The following is a 24,950-nucleotide window of genomic DNA, read 5'->3' as shown; positions in this document are numbered from 1 at the left end:
GTAGGTCACTGTGACCTATTTTTCAATTTATATGACTATAATTAAACATTTCAGGTACTAATTGGCTTAGAATCATTAAACTTTGTCAGTTGATGCATCTTGGGTCTTCAGAATAGGTCAACTGAAATAGGTCACCATGACCTACTTTTGAAAATTTATGGCTTTAATAATATTTCAGGTACTAATTGGCTTAGAATCATCAAACTTTGTCAGTTGATGCATCTTGGGTCCTCAGAGTACAACAACTGAAAAGTAGGTCACGGTGACCTACTTTTGAAAATTTATGGCTTTAATTAAATATTCATATTCGGGAAATGCTTACTATGACATCACACAAAAATATAACTTCTTCAAATTACTACAAAATGAAATGATTTGTTATTTAAAACTGTTGAATAGCTTTAAACTACATCAATATTAACTAGTGCATGCATTATTGTCGTTGGTTAAATCCCTCACAGCAATATATAAACAATTCACTGATCGCAATGCACTTGTCAATGTGACGTCATATCATAACATTTGACGCAGTTTGTATGCTGTGAGAGGCAGATCAAGTTATATTTATACAATGAAAAATGTATTTTGTAATTAAATAAAATATAAATTTTAGATATATAAGAGGCAATTAACTTGGATGCGATGTCTATTTTATGATTTTATTCATATACTTCCAGTACATTCCCTAGACAAGCGATACTGTCGTATATTTGTATGCAGATTCATTGAAGGGTAATAGAAGGGTCGTAATAAATCAGTATATTGCAAGGGCATACCCTCAATGAATTATGACAAGCTTTTACACATAAACTCCAGAAGTATGAAGATATTTGAAAAGTGCTGCGAACCTGTTGAAATCTTGCAAATGAATTAATTATATCCATATTTAATGTACTTGACCAGCAAAATATTCAACATAAGGTCTAACAAATGCAATTTTAGCAATTAGATAGTAGAATCTATATAGGTTCGCAGCACTTTTCACAAACTACAAAGAGTGTTGAAAATAACTATATGTTAAACTTAGATTTTTAACTTGGTTATGCCCTTGCAATATTAGAATTTATAGATGACCTCAATACTTCACGTGATGTGGCAGTCACGTGATTTTAGGAAATATAACGTGACAAGTCTAAATAGGAAATCCAATCGTCCTCAACACGTAGTTTTCAACCACATTGCATTTGTCCGATAATAGTAAAGTCCTTAAAAGAAACGCCCATCCTTGTAAAGAATATATTTTCTATTTAAAAAATTCGCCGATATTTCCATTTGGCACCTTAACTGTACTGCGTAGAATCATCAAACTTTGTCAGGTTCTCAAAGTATGTCATCTGAAAAGTAGGTCACTGTGACCTACTTTTGAAGTTTTATGGTTATAATTTTAAAAATGTTTTAGGTATTAATTGGCTTACAATCATCAAACTTAGTTGATGCATCTTGGGTCCTCAGAAAATGACAAGTGATAAGTAGGCCACCATGACCAACTCTTAGGTACTAATTGGCTTAATATCATCTTGGGTTCTCAGAGTGTTTCATCTAAAATGTAGGTCATGATGACCTACCTTTGGAATTTCAAGGCTTTATCTAAATATACAGGATACTTTGAGGCTTCAAATAGAAGTGATAGGTTGTACAGTTTATCAGAAGAGTGATTCAAGGCCCTTGGGCCTTTTGTTTCAAATGAGGGGCCAATTAAGCTGTCTTTCAAGGGAAATATTACAGAATTAGTTGAAATTTAATTACATAATTTAAAAATCTTAAGAACAACTGTGCCAGAAAAACTGAAACTTATGTGATATCTTCAGTATCAAATGTAGATTTAAGTTTGTGCAGTGCAAATTATGACCCCCAGGGGTAGGCTAGAGGCACAAAAGGGGATCAAAGTTGTACAGGAAAAATGTTTAAAAATTTTCTTCTCAAAAACAGCAATGAAGTCATATTGATACAGAATCATCCTCAGGTAGTATTGTTAAAAGTTTGTTTAAAAATATGACCCCCCCCCCCCCCCATGGGAGGATGAAGCCACAACAGGATCAAATTTATACATAGGAATATATAGGAAATTTCTTTAAAAATCTTCTCAAGAACAGCAGAGACATGATTAGTCATATTAGTACAGAAACATTCTCATGTAATGTAGATTCAAGTTTGTTTAAATCATGACCCCCAGGGGTAGGGTGGGTCCACAACAAGGAATCAAATTTATACATAAGAATATTTGAATAGGAATTCCTGGCAAAAATATCAGAAAGAAGAATATCCAGTTCTCAATATATATTCATTATATCATTTCAACATTGATGTACGTAATGAAAACTGGTTCGGTTTATGGAACCAAGTCAGTCTGACTTAAACTGTAGAGATGTCTCTGTCTTTGTCCAGGAATTAATGTCAGAAATATAAATGTAGATTTAAATAAATTCAGGAAATCATAAGATAACTCTTTATGTCCTGAACCATGAAATTCAAACTGAATAATATTCACTCCAGACAATGTAAAACCTCTTGACTAATAGAAAACAAGCATACAGCCAATGAATGTGAGTGTCTGTTTAAAAATGTGTAGGGGGATCTAAAGGGATTGGTGGTAATAAATTAATACCTTATTTGTAATAATCAACTATTTTAAATTTATTTATTTATCATTTATATATCAAATTACTCAAAATATACATCTACATGTACTTCATATATCTGAAATATCTTTAAAAATCTTCTTCTCAAGAACAACAAAGCCATGATTAGTTATATTAATACAGAAGCATCCTCAGGTAGTGTAGATTCAAGTTTGTTCAATTCATGACCCCAGTAGTAGGATTGGGTCACAACAGAGGATCAAAGTAATTTAGATAAAATTTAGCTTTTCAGAAAAGCTCACTTGAGCCTCCTGCTCAGGTGAGCTAAAAAGTCTTCTTCTCAAGAACAGCTAAGCCATGATTAGCCATATTAAAAAAGAAGCATCTTCAGGTAGTGTAAATTCCATTTTGTCTAAATCATGACCCCCAAGGGTAGGGCCGGGCCACAGAAGAAGATCAAATTTTTACATAGGAAAAACTTTAAATATCTTCTAAAGCCGTAATTAGTCAGTTTGTGTAGATCCAAGTTTGTTTAAATCATGACCCCCCTTGGTGGGGTTAGGTTGGAACCACTTATACACTGGAATTTTTCAATAATGAACTGATATCTGCTTTTCGCTAGCCAAAGTGCTCAGGGTGAGTATTGTGGCCTATGGGCCTCTTGTCATGATGTGATATACCAGAATGGATGCCTTATATACATGTATGTTGAAAAAATGACTTTCTGTAAAAAAAAAAATCTCTAAGTTTTTGATTATATATGGTACAGTGGAATATTGATCATGTGTAATAAGCATCTGTCACATGATACACTGAAATTTCATGAATGTTTATTACTAAGACATATGACCATGATACTGTTATTTTGATATACTTGTAGGTACTACTTGTTAGACTTTTTGGGTCATATAAAACTTACAAAAAAATTCTGCTTCATGAGAATATAAAAACAGTTCAACTTATAAAGGAGCACAATATTGAATGCTAATAAAATTCCAACAGATTGATGGAAAACTGGTCTCCAAAGACTGCATAGATGTTGTCAATGAAGAATTCCAGCATCCTTTTGATATCGACTTCAGAGTACTTGACATAATGTGTGTAGAATCAGAGTGACTTCTAGCTCTACTGGTCAGAGACCAGAAGAGCTTAATTAATATGCCATAGTAAGGTGTCCGTCGTCCATCCATCTGACTGTCTGTAAACAATTTCAAAAACGATCTTCAATTAACAGTGTTTAAATGGTTACTAAAAATAGAAATTTCTGTGGAATTCTTTTAAAACGCTTCTCCTCCAGCAGTTTCAGTTCCATTGCAATATAACTTGGTACACAGGTAGATTACATAATTCTATTTATCAGTTTTTGATTTCGATAAACAGTGTTACTGTGGTTACTAAAATTAAAAAATTCTTTGAAATTCTTTGAAAACACTATTCCTCCTACAGTTGTAGTCTGTAGATTTCAATATAACTTGGAACACAGGTAGATTACAGGTAGATTACATAGTTCTATTTATCAGTTTTTGATTTTGATGAACAGTGTTACCATGGTTACTAAAATTAGAAAATTCTTTGAAATTCTTTCAAAATGCTTCTCCTCCAACAGGTTTTAGTCTGATTTCAACATAACTTGGTACACTAGTACACTTCACTTTTGATACATTATAAATTTTGTGTATCAGTATATCAGTTTTTGATTTCAATGAATGGTGTTGCCATGGTTACTAAAAATAGAAATTTCTACAAATTCTTTCAAATGCTACTCCTCCTTCAGTTTTAATCCAATTACAGTATAACTTGGTACACAAGTAGACTACACTAAGGTTCATAATTCTCTAACCCAGTTTTTGATTTTGATGAACAGTGTCACCATGGTTACTAAAATTAGAAATTTCTTTGATATTCTTTCAAAATACTTCTCCAACAGATTTAATTTGATTACAATATAACTTGGTACACAAGTAGACTACACTAAGGTTCATAATTCTGTTACCCAGTTTTTGATTTTGATGAATGGTGTTACCATGATTACTAAAAATAGAAATTTCTATAAAATTCTTTCAAAATGCTTCCTCCACTACAGTTTTAGTCCAATTTTAATGTAACTTAATACATTGGTAGACTACAGTAAGATACATAATTCTGATTATTGCTTTTGATTTTATTGAACAATGTTGCCATGGTTACTAAAAATAGAAATTTTTGTGAAATTCTTTCAAAATGCTACTCCTCCAACAGTTTAAGTTCCATTTCAATATAACTTGGTATACAAGTAGACTAAATTAAGATGCATAATTCTCTCTATCAGTTTTTGATTTTGTTTGGGTGTTTCCATGGTTACTAAAACTAGAAATTTCTACAAAAATCTTTCAAAATGTTATGCCTACTACAGTTTTTGCCCAATGGCAATTAAACTTGACTCAGAGACTTAACCAAGGATCATTATTTTATTTATTGCTGATACCATAATTTCAAGTCCAAGTGCTACCTTTCTGTACTTTTGTTAAGTATAAGCCAGTAGAGCTACAGTCTAATCAGAGACTTCTGGTTAACAAAGTAGTTTTGTCGATGACCACTTACATTAGATATGAAAATTTTTGGGTTCCATTTTTATTAATCAAGCAGTTGTCTATGATATCAAAAAGCCTAGTTTTAATTCATCATTGAGGAATGGTTGTATAAAGGATAGAAAAGTCGCATGTTTTGATGTTGCTAATTTTTGAAAAATTTTGCGATTTTAAATTTTCTAAAAGTAATCATATATTTTGAAAGGTGATTCAATCAGAGACACATGCTATATGACAGATCTCATTGTGGAATGATTCTCTATTACAACTTTGGGGGGGGGGGGTGTGTTATGGGGATTCTAGGTCATTTACTGCTAAATTCTTACGTCAGAAGTCAAGTATTGCATACAAACTATTACAAATGTAACTCCATGACTCTTTATTAAATAATTTTTCATCTTAGATGAATACTGACCAAACGAATACAATGCTCTATAGTTACTAATTCACAAATCATTTAATACAGACAACAGCAAAGAGCCACATTGACACATCTGAACAATTCATAGAATTTGGAAATGCTGAACTAAAGCTAGCCTTAGACTAAAAAAGTCATCTATTGACACACTAAGATTTGACAGTTTTTTCATTTCAGCATCAAGCAGAAAATGAAATAATAATAAACAGAGCAATGCAAGCTATAGCAAGAAGCTCATAATTGCAAAACTACAAAGAGTAACTTTTTTAAACAGTCTAAACATACAAATGACACAGATCATAGATCCATTAAAAAATTGCGTAATTTCTTTACATAATTAATTATACTCATGATATGTGCTTTAAAATATCTGAAGAATTACATTTTTAAAATCAGAATAGCATGAAAATCTTGCTTTCTAAATGCATATGATTGTCAAAAATAATGTTACTATAAAATATTTGCAATATTGCTTGTGTTAAATTTGAGGGAGGTCCAATTCCTTAGTAGAATTCAGTTATATTTCCTTTATTGAACATAAGTTATCAAATATATACTTTAAAAAAATATCATTTCTTAGTACAGTCAAACTTGTCTAATCCGTATTTTGTGTATTCCGAAATCTTGTCTAGTATGATGTAACTTTCAAGTCCCTTTCAGCTATTTTAATTGTTCAAAATGATGTCTAATCCGGAATGTTGTCTAATCTGGCCAATTTCCCTGGAACCAAGGGTGGCCGGATTAGACAAGTTTTACTGTATGTGGAATACAAATGTAGGGACACATTCGGGATACAAATGCAGTTTCTAAAGTTAAGATACAAAAATTTCACCAGCATGAATGCTTAACACAAAATGAGATTCTAAAAATTTTGAATAAATATAAAGAATGGACTAAAGCCTATGAATTTAGCATGTTTGTGCTAAATTTAAGCCAATGTGCCTATTGTCTTAACAAGCTCAGTGAATATTTCATTAAAATCATACCCAAAATAAAAAAAGAATGAATTCACAATAGAATGTCCATGAAAATTTCCAATGTAGTGGCTATAACCTTCTCATCTAAACTTCATGACATGTATGTATAGGAATACATGTATGTATAGGAATACACATATGTATAGGAATACAATATGTATAGTGATACACATATGACTGCATGTAACAACACAGGTCTGATGTATTGTAACCATTATATGGTATTTCACTCTAATATCAACAATAAAATATGACATTATTACCAGTGGCAGCAAACAAATAAAAACAAATAAATGTACATGAATGCAAAATGTTATTTCTATATCAAACACTGTGTAATATATAAGGAGTAATAGTTCTCTACCTAGTATATACCAATTCATTTTTTGGTGTGTGGACTTATGAACATAAAATATTTTATTTCCAAAACCAATATACATTTCATATTAAATGAAAATACTAATTCATGATTGTACTAGATAGTACATAAAATGCATCATCTTCATATTTTATAGTATTTTATAGTACATGAATGACATTTATGTATTAAGCCTGTTAAGTCTTTAGATAAGTACTGTACCAAAAATCAACCTTATAAATGCTTTGTAGGAAAGTAAAAAAAAAAGGAAATTAAAAAACTTGAAGAGAACCACGCCTACTTAAGTTTTACATACTAAACATTTAACAGTCAACAGTGACACAAATAATAGCTTTACCATAATACTGTAAACCAGCTTTTATTAGCTTGTAAGAGTTTCGTGACCTACTTTAACTGGTGAACATTGATCGCCGCGAACCATTTATTTTGCTTTGTATTTGTAGAGAATGTTTCCTCAGTCAGAATAACTAATTGTCGCAGATTGTTTTCAAACTGACGAAGCGCGAATAAAAATTGACGCAAATAATAGTTTGTTTACAGTATTTCCTCTTTTAGTGGAATAAGTTCATTAAATGAACATACATGTAAGACAAAATACATGATTTACGTAACACAGATATCAAATGTAACACAGATATCAAATGTAACACATACTCAAATACTGAAGGAGAAAACGAGAAGACTAGGGATTATCCCCCCTTCAGACCCTATCATTCTCTATTTGAATAGATTACTTTTTTTCTCTATACAATAGTAGTATTAAATGATTTAGATTCAAAATGACTTTCTGGGCCTCTGAGCATCAGACTTCCTGTTTCTATTCTGGCCCTCTAAGTAGTATAGGTTCCAGTGTTTCACTAAAGTACCCCCTGACAAAGTCTTTGACAACATCACTGGTGATTGTTTTTTCTGCACACTTGTAAACTTTCTGTTCTGGGAAGTCTAGAATAACCAACAGAGGGCAGGGATCTGGCAGCTTAGCAAAACTTCTAACAGAGTCACAGATTTCATCCTGAAGTGGAAAAATATAACATTATTAAGAGGCATTCTGGATAGAGCTATCCAAGGAAAAAAGTCTTCTGGATATAAAGCTATCCATAGATAAAAGTCTTCTATTGATAGAGCTATCCAAAGATAAAGGTCTTAGATCTATAGATAGAGCTATCCATAGAAAATTAGGTCTTCTAAAGACAAAGCTATCCATAGATAAAGGTCTTCTAAAGATAGGGCTATCCAAAGATAAAAGTTTTCTGGATAAAGCTATCCATTGATAAAGGTCTTCTGGATAAAGCTATCCATTGATAAAGGTCTTCTGGATAAAGCTATCCATAGAGAAAGATCTTCTGGATAAAGCTATCCAAAGATAAAGGTTTTCTATTGATAGAGCTATCCATAGGTAAAGGTCTTCTGGATAAAGCTATTCATAGATAAAGCTATCCATAGATTAAGGTATTCTGGATAGTGCTTTCCATAAATATGCAATGTCATAAAGTTTTATGAACAGAGCTTTATCCATAAATATGTAATGTAAAATACACGTCCCCTGCATGGATAGATCCACAAATGAAATATGTAGTATACATTTTACGAACATTTTAACATTAGTTAATTTAATTGATTCAGAAATGGAATTACTTTACATAGATGCAAACATTCTTATACATTTTATTTCAAAAATGAAATTAAAATACTAAGATTGAGAGTTTGGGAAAGTCTTTTATGAGAGAAAATTTCTTTAGGAAAATTCAACTTACATCTCCACCAAAGAAGAAGAAAAGTTCTTGATCCTCCCCTTTGTTGTGTTCTATAGTGGCGGCCTCTGTAAGGACTTCTGTGGCCCACTCAATGTCTTCATCTTCACCCTCTGTATTATAAACACATTATAAATAGTAACTCATCTTCACCCTCTGTTTAATACACCATAACTAATTACTCATCTTCACCCTCTGTATAACACATTATAATTAATTACTCATCTTCACCCTCTTTATAATGATTATAATTAATTACTCATCTTCACCTTCTGTATGATACATTGTAACTAATTACTCATCTTTACCCTCTGTAAAACACATTATAATTAATTACTCATCTACACCCTCTGTATAATACATTACAACTAATTACTCATCTTTACCCTCTGTACAACACATTATAACTAATTACTCATCTTCACACTCTGTTAAACACATCATAACTCATCTTCACCCTCTGTATAACACATTATAACTAATTACTCATCTTCACCCTCTGTTAAATACATTATGACTAATTACTCATCTTCACCCTCTGTATAACACATTATAACTAATAATTACTCATCTTCACCCTCTGTATAACACATTATAACTAATAATTACTCATCTTCGCCCTTTGTTTAACATATTATAACTAATTACTCATCTTCACCCTCTGTATAACACATTATAACTAATAATTACTCATCTTCGAATGTTTCTCGACGAATCAGATTCAACTAATTTACAAGAAAGTATAATATAACTAATTACTCATCTTCACCCTTTGTTTAACACATAAATAATAACTATTTTCTCATTTAACCCCCAAAAATACCCCCCTTTATAGTACATATTTACCTGTGAAGACAGCTAGATATATAGATATAAGTATACATTTACCTGTGAAGAGAACCAGACAGGTAGATACATGTATAAGTATACATTTACCTGTGAAGAGAACCAGACAAGCAGATTCATTCAGCTGGATGGCCACATTCCCAGTAAGTTCATTCACAGGTTTGGGGTGCCATGGAAACTCCTGTCAACAGATACTCAGGTATCAACTCCTGTTGTGTTTTATAATGTTTTAAATTGGGACAATTTTGTAATTTTGTGATTCAAATTTGACCTTGACCCTTTGATAGTATATTTATTTCAGATTTGGGTGAAAACAAATAAATGATATTTATTTTAAACTTTTAATAGTTAGAACATGTAGCATATCTAACAGTCTGTCAAATATTTTCTAGATTTTGTAGAAAGAACATCAGTGTGTTACACACAATTACACAGTGAAGACCTCCTTTTGAATGTCAGCATTAAATGTAGCATATTACAAATTCTGTCTGTTCCTGACATCTTGGATATATGTTTTATACCAAGGTTTGAAGCCTCACACAATTATTTTGCTTTTTACAGCTGAAAATAATATCTTTGCAGATTGCCACAAAAAATGAACCTTGTGTTTGTATTTACAACGTAAGAATTGAGGCCTCATCCACTCATAATTCAGACACAGGCGGAATCCTTAAAACTTGAAGAGATATGTCAAAGTCAATCTGCACATATGTTTTTCTTCTGTGGGGAGAATTCTGTTATCACTAGTGATGGATCTGACAGACAATAAAGCTATCATACCATGAGATCTCTAAAGCCTATGTACAGTTTACATTTCACTCAGTTAACACCTACCATTAGATAAGCCATACCTGATATACAACTCAATTTAACTTAACCAATAAAAAAAAATGAAAAAAAAATACAGTATATTGTTTTTTTCTGGGGTTAGATGCAGAGTATACTAAAGCAAATAGCCCTCACCATGCACACAGTAAAATAAAGTACTACGACTAGGTATCGGCTGGGAATTTCCTATTGCAATATATTGTGATATTTTTAACTGTACTGCAATATGTATTGCACTATTTTCAATAACAGTTAAAATGCTCTTTTTTTATTTTAACCTCCATTTATAAGCAGAGTGTAAAAAAACTTTTATAAATATGTTGTAACAAAAAAAAGTTCTAGTTGATTTTATTTAAGAAATAAGGTATCATTTTTAAACATCTGTCGGGATATAAATATGGGTTGGTCACGAGATCAAATTCCATAAAGCCCGAAGGGCTGTGTGACTTATTCATATTTTATATTTGCCTGATTATAATCTTTAACACCTGAAACGTTTTATTTTTCAAACCCAACGGCACGTGTTTGGCCAAGGTTAAAGTCTTTCAAAAGTAGGTCAAACTCCAAAGCCAAGGACAATGGATTATAATTGTTGGTATCCAAAGGAAGGTCTTGTCGCAAGGAATAAAAATGTTGTTTGATCCACTGATTGCGCGTCTACCCTTTATGACGTCACTGAGAAATTATGTCGAACATTAATGACATGAGGAACCTGTGTTTATACGGATATAGATACGCGTTGCTTTTAATAGTGTTATATAAAAGAAAACATTTGCAAATGTAAATATTACAGTTTGGCAACAAAATGCAACCAAACAGAAACCTTTACCATTTGGTACGGTTTGGCATGATTGAAAACGTTTCTGACATCTTAAATTTCATATTTTACTTAATAAACCTAAAGCCCAAGCATTTTGCCTGTATATCGGTACTGGAAAAATGTATCGCAATATGATATTTTTTGTAAACGAAATGCAATATACCGGAATATCTATATTTTTGCACCGGGGACAGCCCTATAAAATACCCATTTGACAAATATTTCTAAGGCACACACATGAAATAGAACTGAATTACCTGGCTATTGATACTATACTAAGTTTGACAATTTCATGCCTTGTTTAGAAGGAGACTTATGAATAGTTATATATTTTTGTACCTACCAGACCTTCTTCGTCTATCATGACTGCTCCCCTACCATTTATTGTAATGACTTCTCCTTTATCATCCAGTACAACCAGCATAGGTATACCTACATACAGAAAAGACTTGCACAATCAAATAACATCATGTACAAAATAGGCATTTACAACCAACATAGGTATACCTACAGACAGAAAAGACTCACAATCAAACAAAATCATGTACAAAATAGGCATTTACATAGAGAAAGACAAAATCAATATACAAAATAAACCATATCACATTACGGGCAAATAAAACCATAAACAGAAAAGACATTTACAGACAGACAGACATAATTACCAATATTTGTTTACAGACAGGAAAAGTACAAACACAGATCTAGACTAATAGCACATCCTAAATACCATTATTTACAGACAAAGTACATACTACGAGCAGAATGTCACTATGGCAGCTACCCCCCTCTTGTCAAAATTTTTCAGTCACTTTTCTTTCTTTTAATTGCTTTTCCATTATTTTCTGGATAACCCCCACCCCACACCAATGCTAGGAAAAAGGATGCTACATCCCTTAAGAAAATTATTTTCAAGAGATTTCATAAAGATGTAATATGTATAGTTCACATGTAAATAGCTGTTCTAAAAAGAGAGCTAAGCTAGAGGAATATGACAAAATTTCCCCTGATATGTCTCCCATGCAGATGTAGTTAACAACTAAAATTACCCCTGTCAAGGAATGATTCCATAACAAACAAATACATACCATCTACGGCAAATAAATTTTTCATTTGTTCAATTCTGGAATCTCCAAATGGTACGGCCAGCCATGGCATGGTGTCGAAATACTGGTCAAATGATTCCTGGGATCGGTCAGATGACAGGAAGATAATCTCCACATTCTTCTTGTCCTCTCGTAACTTCTTATAGAGCTTGACCAAGATCGGGGTGAAGGCACGACAGGGGGGACACTGAAAAAGAAAGGTCAAGGTCAATATTCAAAATGGAGTGAGTATAAACAATATACCAGGTCAAGGTCAATATTCAAAACAGAGTGAGTATAAACAATATACCAGGTCAAGGTCAATATTCAAAACAGAGTGAGTATAATATTCACACATTTCTCTTTAGAGTCATCATTATTAATCATATTAATATAGTTGCTTTATTTCTTATTTTACACAAGTATGTATCGTGAAATGACTTGTTGACGTCATACAGGAGAACCTGGATTTATGAGTGGACAGTTAATCAGGAGTTTATAAATGTATTTCAGCACCATAAAAATAACAGAGAAGACTTATACTTTTCCAGTGGGTGCTTGCTGCGAAATTATGCAATATTAATTGCTTGCATATAATTATCAATCTACAGTAAACTATGAAATCATAGACTGAATCACTCAACAGCTGATCAGAAAGAATTGTTCTGTCTGCATCAAAACATCAGTATTATAGACTGAATAAAAAAATAAACAAACTTTGTTTCCTTTAAAATGTTATGTAGTGAATGGTCTGTTAAGAAAATGATGGATTTCCTGGTTTCATTCACACTGAGATGACATAAGTTCTTATTAGAAACAAAGAATAAAAACTTAAAGATGCTCTTAGTAGAACATGACACTAAGGAGGTATTCTTAGTTCAGACAGCCATTATAATAATCACTGGATACAGAAGCTGCTGAAGCCGAGGATAAAAACTCAATCATTTTATACCACTGTACACTGGTGTGAGACAGTGGAATTCATTTTCAAACAAAAGTTTTCAGCATTTATCTGTACTAGTTAGGATCTGTATGCACTTTTGGCATACTTTTTCTGCATTGGATTAATTTACCCTATGTACGCAGTCACATTTAACAATAGAAATTTGTCCAGCATACTTAGAGTGCAATTAAGTCATAAGAAAGGCAGTCCGAGAAATCTGTGTAATACTCTACCCAAAAATTGTGATTCTGTGAATTATAATGACCCCATGGAAAAAAAAGGACGTTTACAGTAGTTTAAAAGTATTACAGAAAGGATATGTTTTCTCTAGATAACAACATCACTCAAACTCTGGATATACCATAAGGTTAATGTGTGTGAAGTTATTGTGGGTTGTTAGAGACTAAACTACTAGTAACTCTATTCTGATACTATATATACAATCACTCGGACATCATTGCTAGCCAAGGGTTTCTGATCCGCTTCTCTTCCGTTCTCATATTCCCAAGGGTTTGTGAGGAGAGTAGCGGATCAGCGAAGAAGTCACTCGGACAGAGTGAACAAGATGCCTTACAAGGGCAGACAACCCATCTTCTCTGTGATTATACATTTCATTTCCCATAGACAGCAGATTAAAATATTAGAACAGACATTAATGCCTGCTACAATGTTCACCTTCAAAGTCAGAATGTTAGGCTAACACAACAGCTGCTGACTTCAGAGAGCTACAAACATGACATTCTTCTCATGGCAAAGATATTAATTTGTCACTGAAGTGAAGGAGTTCATGTCTGTAAACCTCCCCAACATTTCTATTACTGACAATGTGTATTAGATGAATAAGTTATTGTAGACAATGCTATGACTAGTCATTTGGGGTAAATTTAACACCTCCATCCCCTCCCAAACCCCAGTAAATGTATATTAATTCTTCAGAAAAAAAGTTCCCTACACTTCAATGACCAGTAAGACAAATGAAAATTGGTTAAACATTAAATAGTAAAAGAATATAAGCATGCTGACCTTCAATATGGCAGCCAATGTGATATAACACTTGATAAACTTATGCCTGTGGAAAACTATCTATTAGTATATAATATGTAGATTATATTATAAAGGTAGGTTCCAAATTAGCAACAAATAAACATTAATTAGTGTTTTCCCTTTAATTCAAACTAAATTGCTAGAGATCAGTTCTAACACAGGCTGGGGGGAGGGGGGGGATTACTAGGCCCTTTAATGGGTTGATCATCTCAATCATTAAATTCAGATTCATTTCTGCCATTTCCAAGAAACATTCAGCAACCATACATTTTTATGAAGTCTTGCTCTGTTTAGTTGTTTTAATTAAGGTTTAGTTTATCAGTTACCATTCTGTGGAAGCCATGAAAATATTTTTTTTTATTTTTGAGATTTCTAACTGGCAATTAATTCAATCAATTTGTCTGGTGGCTGGTTCTTCAGGTCAAACACCAATTAATTAATTATCTTCTGTTTACATATGTTGTATGCAGGAGTGGTACATTCATTGGATTGTTTTATATTGGAGTGCAAGACATTTCTGATTACAGGGAATTACTGTCTCATCACTAAGCAATATTGTAACAGTATGAATTAATCAGAGATAAATACTAACAGCTTCTTCTCTCCTTATCATTGAACTAAAGCCAGAAAATGACAAATTACAGAGAGAGAGAGAGAGAGAGAGAGAGAGAGAGAGAGAGAGAGGAGGGATAGTAACCAAGGGGCCTTAAAAGACTCTGTCACATTGTCACATTAAAAAAAATTATACTCAGCTGAGAACATTCTATGTTCAGTTCTTTATCCATAATTCTGTTTAAAACTTGATAAAAACGTTTTCCTTATAATTTAATGTGTATTGATCCTTGTTCTTTGGGAAAAAATTTATTTTTTTTTCTTTGTACATTAAATTGCATCAGAAGTATACAGCATAGACCCCTGATAATCCCTCCCCCCATCAGATTCAATGCTGCACGATAAAAAACTGCTTCTTGAGTGAAAAAATAGAGATTTATGCAATATATTTTTATAGGAAAAATTGACCCCCAAACTTCGGGCCAATCTCTGCCCTCAGATGGTCACAAATTGAATTTAAATTAAGTGACAGTTACACTGATGAAAAGAGCAAAGGATCATTTTAGCAATTCAGATGAAGGAAGTATTTCTGTAACAATTCCTTAATTATCACTAAAATTAAATGTATTAATTATTATATCAATTATAACACAAAGATGTTTGGAACTTAAAATTTGCAATTTACACTCTATATCATATTTATATTTAAGTTTACTAAAATAAGTTTTCCCAGAAGAAATGAGTTTTCCATTTATCATTGATACAGTTGGAAACTGATTTTCAGAGCATTATATGTGTACAATATTACAATGGCAAGGTCAGGGGCATAGCTAGGGGGTGTTCAATGTGGAAGCAAATCAAGGCAGGGGGTTTGGGGGCCGCTTTTAGGCCCCCAATGGGTCCAGGGGTCAGGGAGCGAAGCCCCCGAAGCTGGCGAGTTTTCAGCATTTCTGACACATTAATTTTGAGTATTAAGAAAAGAGAGTTCATTAAAATAATCCTGAGTTTCAACGTTTAAAATGCTTATTTCCTCATCATGAAATTAAGCATAAAGAAGAAAAAGTATTGCCTGATTTATGATGGGATTTAATTTTTTGTTTTATTATTATTATTATTTATTTATTTATATATTTTTTTTGTGAAAATGATGTGGAAGCACTTGCGTATGCCTAGCTTAATGTGCCTGAAGGTTCTACACTCCCTGCATCAGTTGCTGCATAAACCGAAATGTTTGCAAACAGTTGTTGTTTTTATGTTATTTTCATTAAATGCAGGAAAAACACACAAGTAAATTTGTACATAATGCACCATCTTGCCTTGAATTCTCCTTCCACCATACAAAATATATTTATAAGCTTGTCTGTTTTAACACACACAAAATGGTTTTGATTACAGAGTGAAAAATATGGACTATTATAAATTCATTATTACAATTGAAAGTAAAAACAAGAAATTCCTAAATAAGATAAAAATCCTATAATTCATACTTAACCTTTGACCTACAACCTTGACTACCCTTAACCTTGCCCTTTACCTTCTTTGGTTTTAAGAATAATTAACAGATCTGTCTTACTCATAATAATATTACTGTTGTATAACAGATCAGTATAACTGGTGTATAACAGATCAGTACAACAGATCAGTATAACTGGTGTATAACAGATCAGTATCACTGTTGTAGAACAGATCAGTATCACTGTTGTATAACAGATCAGTATCACTATTGTATAACAAATCAGTACAACAGATCAGTATTACTGTTGTATAACAGATCTATCATCAGTATTACTGTCGTATAACAGATCATTATTACTGTTGTGTAACAGATCAGTATAACTGTTGTATTACAGATTAGCTGTCCATCTTGCCAAAGAAAAGTTTTATATTTACATAATCACTGCGTTTTCTTTCTTGAAATCCATTGGAAAATTCTCAATCATTCAACCGCCTACTGGAACATTCTAAACCCTCAACCTTTAATCAAGACAAGAGTACACAGTAGGAACTAAGTACACTTTCAATACATTAGGAGCAACATAATGTGTATTTATTTTATTTATTTTTTTTTTTTTGGTCAATTTAATTAAAAATGTTTCCCGATTAAATGATTGTAAAAATCAAACAGTATAATGTTTTAAAATTTATTGGTCATTTCCCCCCTCACAATATCTATTTGCCTTCCCTATCACAATAGCTCTAATTCAGCTGTCTCTACCCTGTACAAGTTCTGAAAGGTGCTAAATTTAAAATAAAGATTAATGAAGATCATTATTTAAGGGAGAAAATTAGAAAATGTAAACAGTAAGCATTAAATTATTTTCTGATGTTGTCAGTCATATAAGTTAAAGCACCTGGTCTTGCCGACAAATTATTATACCTTGCTAATGTGCATAATTAAATTCATCGCCAGGTGCTGTTTTACAACAGATGACATCCAAAAATAATAATTCAATGCTTAAATATTTGGGAAGCTAAATATGTTTGGTGCAAAAATTATGGCCAAGATTCATGTCAAATCAAATTGCTATAGGCCCTGTCAGGTCAAAAATCTTAGTTTATTCTGAAATGTCTTGTCAAAAGTAATGCACATGAGAAAAAATATGAAATGCCCATCTCTTCAGGTGCAAAAGTTACAGCCAAGGTTAAACATGTTAAAATTTTGGAAAAAAAATGTCAAATTTCAAGTTCAAGGTCATGAGTTCAAAAATCATTATGTATTGGGAAAGGTCTTGTCACAGGTAATGCACTTGTAAAAATTTGAAAAACATGTCCCTTACGGTGCTAAAGGTACAAAAGTAGGTCAAACTTCAAGGTCAAGTCCATGGGGTTAAAAATTTTAGTACATTCGGAAAGATCTTCTCACAGGTAATACACACATTACACGTGAAATATGAAAGCCTACATGTATATCTTCTCTCATTCAAAAGTCATGACCATGTCAGGTTAAAATTTTGTGGCAGAGAGACTGACCGATGATTGACTAGAGATTTAATGTCCCTATGCTTTTGCGCAAGTGGGAGAAAATTATAAATATTGATTAAATTAAATATATGGCATGACATAAAAATAATACAACTATATATATATATATTTATACAAGTCATTCAATTAATATGAATTAATAAAACATTAACAGAGAGCAGGTTACAACTTAATAATTATAAATTTTCATGTACTTGAAATTTATAATACACTAGAAAGCCTTTGCACAGTTTTTGCATATTTTGTAGATAAATATTTATTACATGCCTTAAATGTAGGTCACCTGAAATATTTTGTGTCAAAATTTATCAAACCTGACATAAATCACAAAAACTTTAAACCTTTTAAAACCATTACTAGGGTTAGGGTAAGATTACAGAAGGAAAGCTGTGAGCATTGTAGAGGGAGAAGATGCCAGTCAGGGCACAGTACTGCATTGTGTTGATTCTGCAGTCTTTTTTTTTTAATTCAACTAAGAATAATATTTTACAACAAATGTACAATGTACCTTTTTTTCAAAGTAAAAATAAAGTTTCAATTTAGTTCACAGATCTAAACATGATAAAGGAGTGCTGTAATTTAGATTGCACCTTACAATGATAATTTTTTTTTATGAAACTTTTGAATATAAATAATAAATGATGAAATCATACATGTAACTCCATCATTATAATCATTATCTTTTATTTTTTTTTGAAGACTATATACAGTCTACAGAAAAGAATAAAAATAGGCCACAATTTGATGGACAGTATTGTGGAATATATTATACACTAGACAAAATTGCTAACGCACCACTGCACCGATATGAAGTTGGTGGTTACTGATGGTGGTCAGTGACGATGTAACAACAATGGTGGTATGACGCTGAGGATGAAGAGTGATACATGTTATATCACCTAGAAGCCACTCAGTGCTTTGGCACCTGTATCTGGACTCCCACAGTTCCAGTTGCTACAGATCTAGATTTACGGTACAATCTTACATTAATTGTGCAGTGTCTATCGAATGCCATGGCCACCCATACAAGACATTTTAATATTCACATTAATTTACATGTACTTGCAGGCTTTTTTTTTTTATAGAAAAAACAAAAATATTGAACTTGTTTTATTTATTTTACAAACTTTTCAAAGGGAACACTCTGTAGAGACAGTTATAACTGTACTACCATCTGCTCTTTGGTCATATACTGCATACGGTGTCAGATTTTTACCTGAGTTTTTAATTAATGAATGCAAATATAACACATTTATATTAAAGGAAGAACTATGCACACTAACTCCTGATTCCCACTTACACTTTACATCCATTTTATTTATTGACAATATTAATGACAATTTGGCCATACAAACTTTTTTGATTGTAAACAAGGGTTCAGTGATTTATTGACTAATAATTTAAATACCAGTGTCAAATAGTTACTTGCTCTTAATTACAACTCTTTAAAATAAGGGGGTAGACAATGTTATCCATTGAAATCAAGCTTTAAAACATCACCAGATTTTAAAATACTCATGGATACGGATAAATGAGCCCCAAATTTTTCTGTATGTTTAACTCGTGTAAAATTAAACCTATCAGATTGATAAGGTACAAATTTTTAGTTGCAATTTCTTCTGAAATTGGTAAGAAAATGAAAGTTTTTTTTGTCTGTAAACATAGTAAACATATGTCACCCCAACCCCCAACCCCCAGGAAACAACAAAAGCTTTGGCATGGATTTGTCAAAACACAATTCATGATACCTATAAAAAGGAAGTTTTGCTCTACGGGGGGGAGGGGGGGGGGGGGGCAGTGTCTATGTTTTGCTATTGGAGACCGGAAATATGTGTCCAATCAAAAAGTAAAATAGGAGGTGCACTATTTTATAAAGAATTCTGTGAAAGTCTCATTAAATTCAATTGTATAAGAGGAGTTATGATAAAAGGCAACAAAGACCTCTGAAAACTGAGGTGGGATCAGGTGCCATGAAAGAGTAAGCATCCCCTGTCAACCTGTCACACCTATCATGTGCTCCTTGTCATGCTCTGGTAAACCAAAAATCTCTAGTCAATTCAGTGTGAAAATAATGGCCAAACAATCTGTATGAAAAATGTCGGTGAACAAAAGATTGTATATTCAAATAAAGTCACTGACTATCAACCATGGAATTTGCGAATGAGATTGTTGATATCCTCTATCATCAACTTATTTGTCAATAGCTTGCCTCATTTTAGAAATTGTTTGTATATAGGACATGCTCTTGCATACTGAATCAACTGGGAGACATAAACTTGATCTGCACACAATGCAGGTGAAACAAAATTTCCTTTGTGTAAAAATTAAAGGATAATAATTAAAATTTTCTTTTTTATCCCAATTCAACCTTTGCCTTTTCAAATTACTAAAATCTATCTTTCTTTTGAATTATACAGTTTACATTAAAAATTGACCTTTAACCTGAATTAAAATGATGATCCTCACATTCACACTGACCAGTTATGGTGACCATATCTGTCTGGTTAGGAAAATATTATCAAACATTAATGCTGTATGATTATAAAAAACAATGTACACAAAGGAAAAAAAAGAGTCAAACAAAAAATGTAAACCCTGCCAAATTTTAAAGCTAAAGCAGTATTATAGGTTAATCCTTACCCAATGTGCTGAGAAATAGAGGCACATGGTTTTTCCTTTCAGATTTTCCAAAGCATCAACTTCTTTTCTATCACTACATAGTAACTTCCCCTGAATAACTTCATGGAATTTTTTTGGTCTCCATGGAAACTCACATCCCTCCTTATCATTAATTACACAGGAATAGCCTTCACACGTAATCACTTTACCTGTCTCTCCGTCAATTAACACAAATTTGGGAATTCCCTGTACTCGGAATTTTTTGGTCAATCTTGCCTACAAAATCATACTGAATATATAAATAAGCAAACAAGCATCATTAAACAACAAGTCCATGTAACCCAATTGATAATATATGTAATAAATAATGTAAAATGAGCTACAGTATGAAGTCATGTTAAAGGGAAGGGATGAAAGCTATCAAAGGTCATGAGTGACAAGGGCCTTAACTCTTTACTGCACATTCATACTGTTCATGCTAACTTCAATAAAGAAAACCCCTATGAAAACCCAGCTTTGGACTACGGAGTGCAAATTGTTTCTCCCTCTTCCTTTAATGCTCATGAAGAAATCAATTAAGAATCAATTTAAATTCTTTAGAACATTCAATACACAAATAATGCCTTTATGTCCTGAACTTAAATACGTAAGGTAACAGTTGCCCAAAGATTTAAAGATGTTATGAAGTATTCAATTTCCAGAAGAATGTTGATCCTAGTCTAAGATTGAATTCTTCAATGGCCTTTTAAATAGACTTATCTTTTCTGAAAAAGCTCTAAGAATATGAACATTGCAGTGCAAGCTTTGTAATCAGATTTTAGGATGAACACTTTTTATCATTCTGTTTAGATCTAGGTGTAGATGCTCAAGTTAAAAAAAAATCTGGTGATTAATTTAAAAGTACAAGAAAATTTCTCTTACAGTAACGCAGTTTGATTTGATTGTATTTTTATTGCTCAAAGGCGCGCCATTGGATATTATACATGACAAATAAAACATTAACATATTAAATAACATGAATAAGAGATCGAGATAATTATAGAGATCCGTCCCACCTTTTTCTTAGGATCAAATGGCACAGCTGTCCAGGGCATGGATGAAAAATATTCCTTAAAACTCGCTTCATCCCTGTCCCAGCTCACAAAAACAATCTCTAAATTGTCGCCAGATTTTTTCACGTTTTTGTATAAATCGATCAATAACGGCGTGAAGTTTCGACACGGCGGACACCAATGGGCCGAGAAGTAGAGTCCCACCACTCGCCCCTCCCCACACATTGTCCCCACAGGCACCTGCTCCAGGGTGTCCCCATTCTGTCGGAGGACATGATCTCCTAGTAACGCCTCTAGCTTTTTGGCCATGCCGACATTGAGAGGCAGACTCCTTGAAATGCCAGAATGTGTGCTTTGTTCTAAAATTAGATTCTGTTTAGCCGATGGAATTGACATCTGGAACCGCGGGAAATTTAAACGCCGCTGCAAATAGCTATACTCATAATGTCTGTGAGAATAACGTCTAAGGTAATAAAAAAAGTCCGCAAAATGCATGCCTTGACTGGTTACTTTTCTGACCAGTATCTCCGGAAGAAGTATACCCACTTCTTTTATCACACGATTTCAACCAATCTCAATAGTCGACAGTTCTCATATTCAAGCAAAGCATCTTTTTATTTATCAGATATTATATTAGGAATTCATAATTATAGTCCATTTCATATAGGCCTAGTAAATGATTAAAATGAAAATAGCAGGGGACAGCGTACTAAATGGATATCGAATTCACAATAATAATATTATAACAGATTTAAACATATTTCTAGGCATATTTGCATAATTAAGTGTTTAACACACTTTGAAAAAATCTTTAGAGTTTTTTTCTGTTGCATTTAAAAAGCTATCAAAATGTAGTAGTTAACAGGTTCTTTTTCTTTCTACAACTTCTAGAAAAAGTATACCTCGATATTTATTCATCAATTAGCGTCACTTTGAAAATGTGCCATTGAAAAATATTTCTACAGAAAATTCCATAGCTACTTCATTTGTTTGCTTTAAAAAACAATAGAAGTCTTTAAGTTTAGAAAATAAACTATCATGATGAAGCGGGTGGGGGAGGGACATGGGGTATGTGGGGGGAATTCAATTATTTATCAAAGGTATACAAGTCCCCATTTAATAATTTACTTGTTCAGAATACATGAATTAAAGAGTGTGAAAATCTGTTAAAATAAATTATGGTTGCTTTTTCATAGTTAGTTTTCTTACTTAGGTCAGTCGCGATTCGAATACATGACCTTTCGATCACGGAGCGAGCGCTCTACCGACTGAGCCAAAATGTTAATTGATAATTCAACCGTCGTCGATATATCTATAGCTAAATGTCGAAGGCCACAGCAAGAGTTTTATTTAAGTCCTAAAGTCTCGGGCTGTATTAGGGAGAAGGGCCGGGGCCAGGTCTGTCCACAAGTGCCTGTGATGCAGTCGAAATTCTAAATTCTATATGTTAGAGGAAACTATGATCTAATCCAGCGGCAAACCTCTGTTTACGGAATACATGTAAATACATGTATACTTACCCCCACCCCCCACCCCAATATATATATATATATATATATAACTCTGATTTAAGGACTTGGGAGACCAGACCATTATATATGGCTTAAGGAGACAATATACAAATTTTTTAAATTTGCTTTTTTCTAAAAAGAAATACCAGATCAAAGATCTATAGAACACCATTTAGTCGACTCTTGCTTTATTTTTTCATAATAAATGCCTCCTAAAAATATATGAAAAAAATGGTCTCCTTAATATTTTATGTTTCTCTCATATGACTTAAGGAGACCAGTGTATATTTTTTATAAATATAACTTGTGGTTTAAGTAGACCATTTTTCTTTCATAGTAATTTCACTTATTATGCATTAATTAACATATTGTTTCCAACCAGAATAGTTGCGGATGGTCATTAGTCAAGGTCAGCAGAAAGATATTTGTGCTAATGTGACTCAACATGATCAGTACAAAACGTTGAATTAAACTAAAGTCATTGCACAAGTGACTTAAATAGAGAGTAGTTGCCCCAGTGGCGCAGTGGTTAGAGCGTCTGCTCTAGAGTAGCGAAGTAAGGAGTTGATCCTTACGTTGCAGGTTCAAATCCCACTGTGGGATGGGGAGACCGGTCCTTCAGATGAGACCGTATAAATCGAGGTCCTGTGTCGCAGTAGGTGCTGGCACGAAAAAAATCCCTCGATGCTCAATGGCCGTAAGTGCCGATACAGGACAAAATTTGCAGATCTCCACCGGCATGTGGTGGTGTCTCCATTTGAGTGAAAAAATCTTGAGAGGAATGTTAAACAACATACAATCAATCAATATATAGAGAGTATAAGCCCAGAGTAGCTTGTTCTGATATCCACATTTAACTCTCAATGCTGTCGCCCACGTGGTGCAGTGGAAAGAGCCAATGCTCTAGAGTCGTGGAGTTAGTTGATCCTTTTCTCAGTTTGAATCCCACTGTGGGACGTAGAGACCGGTCCTTCATACAAACAGAGGTCCAGTGTCGCAGTAGATGCTGGCATGAAAAAGATCCCTCACTGCCCATTGGCCCTGAGTGCCAAGCATAGCTCATTTACAGCTCTCCATCGGCAAGTGTTGGCATCTCCATATGAGTGAAAAATTCTCCAGAGGGACGTTAAACAACAAACAAACTCTCAATGCCCAAAACAGTTTAACCTAAAAGTGAATGCAGACATAGATTATTCTTTAGACCAAGTATAGTATACTCCATATTGTTTTGTTGAGGACACAAAGTTCACAGTGGACTTCAAGTAGTTTTTCCTGCTATTTATACCAAGCTTCTTTTAAACCATATAGTCACTGAGTGCATTCGCTTTCCAACTAATTGATGAAGTTCTGACCTATGCCTATATTTGTTTAAATTCTTTCTGATTTAAGAATACATTTGACCAGTTGAAACCAAGAGTACATGTACTACATAAAATTTCAAGGTTGTGATTAAGATTCAGTAAAAGTTATGCCCCATCCAGTATAGCAATATGTGGATGCCATGTTCAATATACATATTTGCTATCATTAAACTTGCAGAGACCATGAATCAAAATAATTCAAATGCTTAAAAATCATTTTATTTTTACTGCTAGTCAAAATACAGTCATTCAAGCATATCAATTGTTAATTTGAAAAAAAATGATAGTTTAACATTTATTATTAATACCATACCAAAGCACAAGATAGTGCACTTCTTAATAATCCAATGATTCATGCTGTGATTTTACCTATTTAGATGTTTCTTATTTACAGTTCAGTATACATGATATACCAGTACAATGTGACACTAACCTAGTATCAGTTAAATGGATCATTACTATTCTGTTTTTAAGAAGTTTGCAGGGTAAAAAGTATAATAAAATAAAAATGTTGATACATTTATTGATTGCATATGCTAAAAACTTTTATAAAATATCAAACATTGTATCATAACAGCTTTTACAAATGAATTCAATACATTCAAAGGTACAAAAATCAAATTATTTTCATCCACA

General features: G+C 32.8%; 1 protein-coding gene across 1 annotated transcript; it reads right to left on the bottom strand.

Annotated features, from left to right (window-relative positions):
• Window positions 1–5,506: 5,506 nt before the first annotated feature.
• LOC133191718 (nucleoredoxin-like) lies at window positions 5,507–21,817 on the bottom strand. The gene is made up of 7 exons (XM_061327455.1): window positions 21,446–21,817; window positions 20,412–20,666; window positions 12,254–12,458; window positions 11,509–11,597; window positions 9,608–9,698; window positions 8,675–8,784; window positions 5,507–7,932 (listed from the first exon to the last, which is right to left on the bottom strand). Exons 1-7 carry the CDS (start codon window positions 21,749–21,751, stop codon window positions 7,738–7,740), a joined length of 1,251 nt encoding a protein of 416 aa, XP_061183439.1. The 5' UTR covers window positions 21,752–21,817; the 3' UTR covers window positions 5,507–7,737.
• Window positions 21,818–24,950: the final 3,133 nt, after the last annotated feature.

The sequence above is a fragment of the Saccostrea echinata genome, unplaced genomic scaffold (genome assembly GCF_033153115.1).
Source record: "Saccostrea echinata isolate AGI-Se365-2 ecotype Australia unplaced genomic scaffold, CSIRO_AGI_Sech_v1 ptg000024l, whole genome shotgun sequence".
Classification (NCBI taxonomy): Eukaryota; Metazoa; Mollusca; class Bivalvia; order Ostreida; family Ostreidae; genus Saccostrea; species Saccostrea echinata.
Note: the sequence above shows the minus strand (reverse complement) of the source record. Positions and strands in the feature narration are given on the sequence as shown.